At 45.8% G+C, this 11,532-nt stretch overlaps 1 protein-coding gene across 1 annotated transcript in view; it reads right to left on the bottom strand.

The window, feature by feature from the left end:
- Positions 1-789: 789 nt before the first annotated feature.
- hsd17b8 (hydroxysteroid (17-beta) dehydrogenase 8) overlaps positions 790-11,532 on the bottom strand; it is a gene marked incomplete at its 5' end in the record, with an annotated part of 45,180 nt that continues 34,437 nt past the window's right edge. The window contains 2 exons of the mRNA XM_078536736.1: positions 790-1,546; positions 7,975-8,049. Coding sequence (XP_078392862.1) covers positions 1,530-1,546; positions 7,975-8,049 — 92 coding nt within the window. The remainder of the gene's footprint in view (positions 1,547-7,974; positions 8,050-11,532) is intronic.

Raw genomic sequence — 11,532 nt, 5'->3', positions numbered from 1 at the left:
GAGCCCCATCACCGGGAGAGCCCAGCTACTGGGAGAGCCCCATCACAGGGAGAGCTAGTCACCGGGAGAGCATAGTCACTGGGGGAGCCAGTAACTGGGAGAGCCCCATCACCAAGAGCGCCCCCTCACTGGGACAGCCCCCTCACTGGGACAGCCCCCTCACTGGGAGAGCCAGTCACTGGAACAGCCCCTTTACTGGGAGAGCACCATCATCAGGGGAGCCCCGTCACCGGGAGAGCCCAATCACCGGGAGAGCCTCGCCTCTGGGACAGCCCCCATCACCGGGAGAGCCCAGCCACTGGGAGAGCCCCATCACAGGGAGAGCTAGTCACCGGGAGAGCATAGTCACTGGGGGAGCCAGTAACTGGGAGAGCCCCATCACCAAGAGCGCCCCCTCACTGGGACAGCCCCATCACTGGGAGAGCCAGTCACTGGAACAGCCCCTTCACCAGGAGAGCACCATCACCAGGGGAGCCCCGTCACCGGGAGAGCCCCGTCACCGGGAGAGCCCAGTCACTGGGAGAGTCTAGTCACCGGGACAGCCCAGTTACCAGGACAGCCCCTTCACCGGGAGACTCTATAGTGCAACACAGACTCAGTATCAGAGACTCTCTTTTTACAGTGAGACACAGACTCAGTATCAGAGACTGTTTTACAGTGAGACATTGAATTAGTATCAGAGACTCTTTACAGTGAGACACAGACTCAGTATCAGAGACTCTTTCTTTACAGTGAGACACAGACTCAGTATCAGAGACTCTTTCTTCACAATGAGACACAGACTCAGCATTAATCAGAGGATTTCAGTCCATTGATGAATTTATTGTCACTGTTTTGATAATAAAATTCCATAATTGTACAGCAAGTTGTGGCAGGTCACTATTATTGAGGCACCAGAGGCACAGGAAATAACATGGGACCCAGAGTGGTTTTGGCTTGACTGGATACCCACCCTAAAATTGCCCTCACACGCAATTTTATAAAGGTGCTCCCCGAGACAGTGGGATGTGTTGTATATCTGTGACTGCAGATCACATGGCCTGTTTGTAGGTAGATTGGAAAGAACTGAACTGCATTGTGGATCATGGTTCAGCAGATCACCTTCCCAGGCTTGGGTTTCTCATCACAAGTCCTGTCCTCTCACTAATACACCGCCAGGAGCTAGCTATTGCTGCAGTTCACTGTGGTAGTTCAGAGGGCTTACCAGCAAAGCTCGGCCCTTGGTTTATGCCGAGGGGGTGGGTGGGGGTTACGTCAGGCCGGGTTCCTGCCCCACTGATCGTCACCTCTCCCGGACAGTGCATCCGGCCAGAGCCAGAGGCTCCCGTGACGCTCACTGTTTGGGCAAAGCTGGAGAATAGGCACTTGGGTGAAGGGAGAGCGGGCAGCTCTCGGGGAACAGGATCCCAGTGCGATTGCAGGTGGCGAGGGAGGGGGGAGCTGGTCCGCAAGCCGAACCTGAGAGAGATGTCCCAGTGTTGCCAGGTCTGGCCATGCGTTCCCTCGGCCTCCTGTACCTTGTTCGAACGTCACATGAAAAGTCCTCCTGTAACAGAGATCGCACAAATGGTAACAGTTCAGTATCCTTCCTTTTACTGTGAGCCCTAATGCACACGCTCACATCTAATTTCTAATAGATTGGAGGGGGGGGTGCGCGAGATGGGAGGGCGATGCAGATCCATGTCTATTTTCGCAGCCTGCCCACATCCCACCAGGTTAAAAAAACTAGTGCTGTTTGTGGGACCTCAGACGTTCACAAAATGGGTGCAGCCATTTTGATGACAGAACAACAGTCATTCTACTTCATTGTTAATGTGGTACTTTTGAATGGTGCAGAAAGCTGTGGTGAGGCACGATGTAAATTCCATCCTTCGCTAGGAGGAATCTCAGTGCCACCAACAACGGCCGTTCTGTTCATGATTTACTGATTTGTGGGCGTCAGTTTTCAATGCGTTTGATTCGCTCTTTTTGAATAACAGCCAGAGGTCATTTACTCGCTCTCCATGGCCTTGCCCCACCCTATCCCTGTCACTCCCTCCAGCCCTACAACCCTCTGAGATCTCTGCGTTCCTCCAAATCTAGCCTCCACCACTAGTTGCCACGCTTCCAGCTTGCTGAGGCTCTGAAATTTCCTCCTGAAATCTCTCCCTCTCTCGCCTCCGACTAGATGCTCCTTAAAATCTGTCTTTTTGTCCAACCTTTTGCTCATTGGACCTAATATTTCCTTAAGTAATTCCGTGTTAAATTTTGTTTGACAATGCTCCTGTGAAGCAACCTTGGGATGTTTTACCACCAAAAAAAGCCACACAAGTTAATCGCTCCTATCCTTTGAGAATGCATGCTTGCAGAGATCCTCTGAGAAATTCTTAACAGAATTCACTACGCTGAGATTCTGAGTGAGATCTCCTTGAATGGGATACCGGGTCTCTGTGCCTGCATGATACAGTGCTGGGCCCCAGCTAGCGCTCACCACACCCAACCCATGGTGCTGTCACCATTTGGGTCAAGAATACCACCATGACTCGAAAGGGGTCCCTTACTCTCTCTCACCGACACCATCCCCCTCCTTGGCCCCCAACAAAGATCCAGCCCCCTCCCTGCTCAAGTCGCAGAGGACATCTCTGAGACGTTGGTCAGTCAGAGTGAACAAAGCCCCATCAACACTCAGCATTTTCTGGAAGCCGATGAAACAAGTTCTCCCCGCCTAGCTCCTGAAACCAAGACGGAACCCTCCGCCCTCTCCAGGAACCAACACAGGAAAGGTAGCCCACTCCCCCCACCCCCTTCATGCCGCTACCCACGCAAGGTCCCACATCAGCTGCTCTACCAAGGTATGCGGCTGTGCCAGAATACCTAGGCTGTACTGGAGACAAGAAAAAACAAGCAAAGTTTGAAACAGGGAAAAAGAGCACAAAGACACAGCCAGGCATCTAATAAGCAGGACACGTGAGGTACATAATGAAGCAATGTGATATATCAGAAAAACAACACAACGTGAACATGGATGTTACAGAAGAACATGATGTATAAAGTGATGTACATAATAAAAAGGACTGAAATGTACATGGATGTAATAAATACATGACATGATACAGAATGTGACTGCATGTCATAAAGAACATGTGTTGATGTAATAAAGAATGCAATGTCTGCAATAAAAAGTCAAGCACAACACAGCAATAATTAGAGGTCGACATCTCTGTTAGTTTATCGATGAAATTAGAGATCCCTATAGCTCCTGTATGGGGGGGGGGTGGGGGGGAAATATAGGATATTGTCATCTATTACTGTTACCTCTATCTGGGGTATTATAGGATATTGTCAAATATCACTATTACTCCTATCTGAGGTATAGGATATTGTCTTATACCTCTATTCCTCTATGTGGGGATGTAATTGATACTGTCATATATCCCTATTGGGAAAAATGGTTAAAAAAAAGACAATGTCAGGATTCTTTATCTGAATGCACACGGCATTCGTAACAAGATGGATGAATTGACAGCACAAATAGAAATAAATTCTTATGATATAGTCATTACAGGGACATGGTTGCAAAGTGACTAGGGCTGGGATCTGAACATTCAAGGATATCTGACATTTTGGAGGGACAGGAAGAAAGGAAAAGGAGGTGGGGCGGCTCTGTTAATAAAGGATAAGATTGGGACAATAATGAAAAATGATCTCAGTTCAGAGGATCAGGATGTAGAATTAGTTTGAGTGGAGATAAGAGATAGCAAAGGAAATAAGTCACTGGTGGAAGTAGTTTCTCCCCACCTCCCTCCTCCTCCCCACCTCCCTCCTCCAACCCCCCAAGATAGTAGCTACTCTGTAGGACAGAGTATAAATCAAGAAAAGTTTGGGGGCTTGTGTGAAGCAAGGAGGTTTTTAATCTATAGAGATTGGATAAATAAAATTAGCAATGGTAGCCTGGAGGACGTGTTCATAGAGTGTATTCAGGGCAGTTTCTCAGAATCTGTTCTAGAACCAACTCAGGAATAGGCTATTTTAGATCTAGTAATGTGCAATGAGACAGGTTTAATTAATGATCCCATAATAAAGGATCCTCTTGGTAAGAGTGATCATAAGAGAATTTCACATTTAGTGTGTAAGGGTGAGAAATGTGGGTCTGAAACTAGAGTATTAAAGGTAATGACAAAGGTTAGCAAACAGATGGCTAAAGTGGAATGAGAAAATAGGTTAAAAGACAGTAGACAAGAACTGGCAGACATTTAAGGAGATATTTCATAACTTTCAACAAAGATATATTCTACTGAGAAAGAGTCTAAGAGAAGGATGCACCATTTGTGACTAACTAAGAAAGTTAAGGATGGTATCAAATTGAAAGAAAATACAGACAATGCTGAAAAAATTAGCGGTAGGCCTGGAGATTGGGAAAATTTTAGAAACCAGCAAAGGAGGACTGAAAAAAGGAGAAATTGGAATATGAGGGAAAAAAAACTAGCAAGAAGTACAGAAACAGACAGTGAAAGCTTCACAAGTATATGAAAAGGAGAAGAATAGCTAAAGTGAGCACTGGTCCCTTAGAGGGTGAGACTGGGGAATTAATAATGGAAACAAGGAAATTGCAAAGGCTTTGAACAAGTATTTTTTCAGTTAAAGACACAAAAAGCATCCCAAGAATAGCAGAAAATTAAGAGGCAAAATGGAGGGAGAAACTTAAAACAACCACTATCACTAGAGAAAAATGACTAGAAAAACTAATGGGACTAAAGGTTGACAAGTTCCTTGGACCTGCCTGCCTGCATCCAATGGTCTTAAAAGAGGTGGCTACAGAGATAGTGGATGCATTGGTTGTAATCTTCCAAAATGCCCTAGATTCTGGAAAGTTCCCAGCGCATTGGACAACCACAAATGAAACACCACTAATCAAGAAAGGAGCGAGTCAGAAAGCAGGAAACTATTGGCCAGATAGCCTAACTGGGAAAATGTTAAATCCATCATGAAGGGGGTAGTAGCAGGACATTTAGAGAATCATAATACAATCAGGCAGAGTCAACATGGTTTTGTGAAAGGGAAATCGTGTTTGACAAACTTATTAGAATTCTTTGAGGATGTAGCAAGCAGGTGGATAAAGGGGAACCAGTACATGTAGTGTACTGAGCTTTCCAAAAGGCATTCAATAAGGTGCTACATACAAGGTTACTACATAAGATACTACATACTCATGGTGTTAGGCGTGATATATATGACCACAGATAAAGGATTGGCTAACAAAAACAAGAGTCTAGATAAATGAATTATTTTCAGATCGGCAAACTATAACGAGTGGAGTTCCAGAGGGACCAGCGCTTGGATCTCAACTATTTATGATCTATATTAATGACAAATGAAGGGTCCAACAGTATTATAGGCAAATTTGCTGATGATACAAAGGTAGGTAGAAAAGCAAGTTGTGAGAAGGATAACAAGAATCTGCAAAGGGACATAGATAGGTCAAGTGAATGGGCAACAATTTGCAGATGGAGTATAATGTGGGAAAATGTGACTTTGGCAGGAAGAATAGAAAAGCAGAATATTATTTAACATGAGAGCGATTGCAGAATGTTGCAGTACAGAGGGATCTGGGTGTCCTTGTACATGAATCACAAAAAGTCAGCATGCAGGTACAGCAAGTAATTAGGAAGGCAAATGGAACATTGGCCTTTATTGCAAGGGATGGAATATAAAAGTAGGAAGTTGTTACTGTACAGGGCATTGATGAGACCAAACCTGGAGTGCTGTGTACAGTTTTGGTCTCCTTCAGGAGGGATATACTTGCATTGGAAGCAGTTCAAAGAATGTTCACTAGGCTGATTCCTGGGATGAAGGGTTTGTCTAATCAGGAAAGGTTGCGCAGGTTGGGCCTCACTGGAGTTTAGAAGAATGAGAGGTGATCTTATTGAAACACATAAGATCCTGAGGGGGCTCGACAGAGTGGATGCTGAGAGGATGTACACCCCTGTGGGGAGTCCAGAACTAGGAGGCACAGTTTCAAAATAAGGATCTCCCATTTAAGATGGAGATGAGGAGGAATTTCTTCTCTCAGAGGGTCATTAGTCTTGAGAATTCTCCCCCAGTGGAAGCTGGGTCATTGAATGTATTCAAGGCTAAACTGAACAGATTTTTGATCAACAAGGGAGTTAAGGTTTATGGGGGGGATAGGAAGGAAATTGGAGTTAAGGCCACAATCAGATCAGCCATGATCTTACTGAATAGCAGTGCAGGCTCGGGGGACCAAATGGCCTCCTCCTGCTCCTACCTCTTGTGATCTATATAAGGATATTCATACAATGTGGTCATATGTCCCTATTGCCCCAATTTGGGGTTTTACAGGGTATTCTGATACATCCTTCACCTCCAATAAAAATTTAAGGACTTTGGAGGCACTGAAAATGTCTGATTAATACTACCTATTAAACTAAGTCAGTGACATAATGAAACATAATCCCTCACAAGCTGTCTAAATGACATATATGTGTCAGTAATATTCACATACATGAGAAGATAGCTGCTTATGCTTGCCTCACAAAGAATACATTGAAGAGCTCCCTGCGTTTCCTACAAATTTCACTTGGGGAAATGTGTGGATCAGTTGATATCACTAACATCCCCCCACCCTTCCCTACCCTCCCCAATCCACCTGAGTGTATCCTGTTTCTACACACGTCCCCCTTTGTTGTATATTATCTCTCTCCAGCTTTATTGCAAAGGAAACAATTACCTGCACTGGTTCAGAAATCATTCTTCACACACCCTGTGCTGTGATAAGAGGCTCTCTCAGCTGTGTATGTTTCTTCTTTTGCTGCAGGGATGTGGCCAGCATTTATTGCCCATCCCTAATTGCCCTTCAGAAGGTGGTGGTGAGCAGCCTTCTTGAACTGCTGCAGCCCATGTGATGTGGATACACCCACAGCGCTGTTAGGAAGGGAGTTCCAGGATTTTGACCCAGCGACAGTGAAGGAACAGTGATATATTTCCAAGTCAGGATGGTGAGCAGCTTGGAGGGGAACTTGCAGGTGCTGGTGTTCCCATCTATCTGCTGCCCTTGTCCTTCTAGATGGTAGAGGTCACGGGTTTGGAAGGTGCTGTTGAAGGAGCCTTGGTGAGTTCCTGCAGTGCATCTTGTAAATGGTACACACTGCTGCTACTGTGCGTCGGTGGCAGAGGGAATGGATGTTGAAGGTGGTGGATGTGGTGCCAATCAAGCTGCTTTGCCCTGGACGGTGCCAAGCTTCTTGAGTGTTGTGGGAGCTGCACTCATCCAGGCAAGTGGGGAGTATTCCATCACACTCCTGACTTGTGCCTTGTAGATAGCGGACAGGCTTGTGTATGTGTCTCTTTTAAATATGTTTAATTTGTGTTAAACAAAACATGTTTAATCCAAGCTTAACATGACATAATTCTATGTAGTCCCAATGAGCAAATTCTGTTTAATAATCTATACCTTGTCTATCCTTACAAAGTACCAAGTCTTTGCTATTGAAATTCTGTCCATCCTTCACTAATGTCATTAGTGTCACTTTGATCGAAAGATAGGATTTGTGAGCACACTGTTTAACCCGATTCTCGTTCAAAATAGGATAAAAATGTAGTTATGTTCTCACAATCTGTTGGTGGCTGCTGGGGTAAGGCACAGATGTTGGTCACTGGTAATGGCTGTTTGGGTGAGAATGGGGTTCAAGGCTGTGATGCTCCAGTGGAGGATTAGCCCACCAACACTGAGGGGGCTAGGCTCGCGTGTGAAGAATGGTCACTTTTGGTGAAATGTGTGCATTCAGGAGGGGAAGAGCTGGCGAGAAAGCCAAACTCCATGGCCGTAACAACACACCATGAGGCCTGACCACGTGACACCGCGATGCGGTTTGAATTCGGCATCGTCTGGCCCGGCCGCAGCCTGCTGTCACCTCCAGGTCCAGCAGTCTCTTTCTTCCGTCTGCCCAAGGTGGGCAGGACCAAGTGTGAAGCTCTCACCTGTCACCTCCAGGCTGGCTCCCGTGATGTAGCTGCTGTCGTCAGAGGCCAAGAAGGAACAAACGGCGGCCACCTCTGCGGAGAGATAGAGGCAGTCAGAAACCACAGACAGGAGGAACAGTCTGCTTTACACCTGCTGTGCTACATGTACTTACAAGAGAGGTAGCCTGTGGTCACACGAACCATACGTCATATAATCATATAGTGCAAAAGAAAAGAAATACTTGCATTTATGTAGCACTTTTCACAACTACCAGACATCTCAAACTGCTTTACAGCCAATTAAATACTTTTTTTTTAAGTGTGATGCAGGAAATGCAGCAGCCAATTTGCGCACAGCAAGCTCCCACAAACAGCAATGGCCAGATCATCTGCTTTTTTGTGATGGCGGTTGAGGGACAAACATTGGCCAGGAGACCGGGGATAACTCCCCTCCTCTTCTTCAAAACACTGCTAGGGGATCTTCTACTGAGCAGGTAGATGGGGCCTCGGTTGAATGTGTCATCCGAAAGGCAGCACCTCCAACAGTGCAGCGCTCCCTCAGTAGTGCATAGGAGTTACCGGCCTTGATTGTTGTGCTCAGGTCCGGGAACTCAGCACCTTGTGGCTCAGGGGTGAGAGTGCGACCAACACATCCACAGCTGACACTGAAGGTAACCATTTGGGCCATCAAGCCTGTGACAGCTCTCTGAAAAAAGAGCTACCAATTGATCCCACTTCCCCTGCACTTTCCCCACAGCAAATCTTTCCTTTACAACTAATTTTACAATTCCTTTTTGAAAAGCAATGCTGAACCCGCTTCCGCCACTCTTTCAAGCGGTTCATTCCAGATATCATCGTCGCCCTCCTCCTCCTTCAGGTCCCAGGCCCTAAGAGGGTATTTGCAACCACGGGCTTCCACTAGATTGGTCCATGATTATACCCGGCAAAATACTGCAGTGGTTTGCTATTGCCTTCTGCAGTATGGCTGACCAGGAAACTCTCCCACTCTTTACCAGATGCCATCAGGCATATTGGAAGGACTTACAGACTGATAATGAACCTGTTTGTGTGCAACAGGGTCCCACGAACAGCAAGAACACAAGGAGTAGGAACAGGACTAGACCACACGGCCCCTCAAGCCTGCTCCACCCTTCAATATGATTATGGCTGATCTTAGGCTTCAGTTCCATTTTCCCACCCGCTCCCCATATCCCTTAATTCCCTCAGAGACCAAAAATCTGTCTACCCCAGACTTAAATGTATTCGACAATGGAGCATCCACAACCCTCTGAGGTAGAGATTTCCAAAAATTCACAACCCTTTGAGTGAAGTAATTTCTCATCTCAGTCCTAAATGATCGGTCCCTTATCCTGAGACCCCGTGTTTTAGACTCTCCGACCAGCGGAAACAATCTCTCAGCGTCTCCCCGATCGAACCCCCTCAGGATTTTGCAGGTTTCAATGAGATCACCTCTCATTCCTCTAAACCCCATTTACTCAGCCTCTCATCATGGGACAACCCCCTCAACACAGGGGCCAATTTACTGAACCATCACTGTACTGCCTCCAATGCAAGTATATCCTTCCTTAAATGTGGAGACCAAAACTGTACACAGTATTCCAGATGTGGTCTCACCAAAACCCTGTGCAATTGTAGCAAGATTTCTTTATTCTTGTACTCCAATCCCCTTGCAATAAAGGCCAGCATGCTATTTGTCTGCCTATTTGCCTGCTGTACCTGCATGCTGACTTTCTGTGTTCCTTGTACGAGCACACCCAAGTCTCTCTCAACATCATAGTACCATGGGATCTTCTATGTCTGCCTGAGAGAGAAGGCATCAGTTCAAGGTCTTGGTGTTTACGCTTCACCTCAGCCTCCTCGCACCCCTCATCACCCAAGTCCGTCACCATATCCTTCTATTCTTTTCTCTCTCGTATATCTAGCTTCAATGCTATTCACCTCAACCATTCCCCGTGGTAGTAAAATCTACGTTCTCACCATCTTGTACTTATGGCTCTGCTCTTCCCCACGTGTGGGAGCTCATCTCTCTACATCCACCCTATCCAACTCTTGCATCATTTATCGGGTCAGCCCTCAGCCTGCTCAGCCTTTCCTGATACACAGAACCTCTCAATTGCTGTCACCCTTGTGAATCGTTCTATAACATTTTCACCACATGGAGGCCAGAAGTGCGCACAGTACATCAAGTGCAGTCAAACCAACATCCAAGGGTTATTTATTTATTTTCCTTTATTTGTTCAGGTTTATTGCTCATCCATAATTGCCCTTGTAAACCACACCAGGTAAGGACAGTAGATTCCTTCCCTAAAGGACATTAGTGAACCAGATGGGTTTTTACAACAATCAGCAATGAAACCATTGATAAAAGTCATTAGACTTTTAATTTTTTATTGAATTCAAATTTCACCATCTGCCGTGGTGGGATTTGAACTCGGGTCCCCGGATCATTGCCCTGGGTCTCTGGAATACCAGTCCAGTGAAAATACCATTATGCCATTGCCTTCCCTTATGGTAAGGTTCATTGAATATACAGCAAGGAGCAGGCCATTCAGCCCAGCTAGTGAGGGGAGATGGTGGTGTATGGCTATGTCACTGGACTAGTAATCCAGAGGTCCAGGTTCTGGAGACACAGGTTCAAATCCCACCATGGCAATTGGTAGAATTTAAATTCAATTCATAAATAAAGCTAGTCTCAGTGATGGTGACCATGAAACTGTTAGGGGGAAATAAAGGGATACAATAAAGGGATACAGCTAGGACTTATTGAAGGAAATCAATACGTAAAAGCCAAACAAGCAAAAGCAGGCAAAAACCTGTCTGCGTAAGCAGTTAACAGTTAAAGGTGAGACTGGACAGAGAGAAATCTAAACCTTGCATATTCTCAGGGCTTGCGAGCATCAGCAAGGCCATATTGGGAGAAGAAGAATGTAAATATGATAGATTGGGAGCTTTGGGAGTCAGGCTGGAGCCTTAGGGTGAAAAACAATTAAGATTGAGCCTGTTTACAGCAGATAGGGAAAGAACAGATGGTCTTGTCTTAGTTTAGGTACGAGGGAGGGGTCTCTGCCTGGGTGAGAAACAAACAGGGACATACAATACATGTACTTGTCACTAGACTTGTCAGTTTAATGTAAACCTATATGTTGACAAGATCGAAATCTGGAAACTGTTCTTGTATGTGACCAATAATGTATAAATATAATGAACACTTGTAGCTTAGCAGAGTACTGTCTCAAGCTGTATTGAGATGGTGCCCTCCTTGCAATTGCTCGAGTAAACAATCGAAACCTGTACCTGAGTCTCCTGTGGTCCGTTTGTCAAAGACACCACAACAAAACTATCATCGATTGTTGCAAAGACCCATCTAGTTCACTAATATCCCTATAGGGAAGGAAATTTGCTGCCCTTACCTGGTCTGGCCTATACGTGACTGCAGGTCCACAGCAATGTGGTTGACTCTTAACTGCCCTCTGCAATGACCGAGCAAGACACTCAGTCCAGGGGCAATGAGGAATGGCCAATAAATGTTGGCCTTGCCAGTGACACCCACACCCA

The sequence above is a fragment of the Cetorhinus maximus genome, unplaced genomic scaffold, assembly GCF_964194155.1.
Source record: "Cetorhinus maximus unplaced genomic scaffold, sCetMax3.hap1.1 HAP1_SCAFFOLD_1462, whole genome shotgun sequence".
Lineage (NCBI taxonomy): Eukaryota > Metazoa > Chordata > Chondrichthyes > Lamniformes > Cetorhinidae > Cetorhinus > Cetorhinus maximus.
This window is presented reverse-complemented; position numbering and strand designations above follow the sequence as displayed.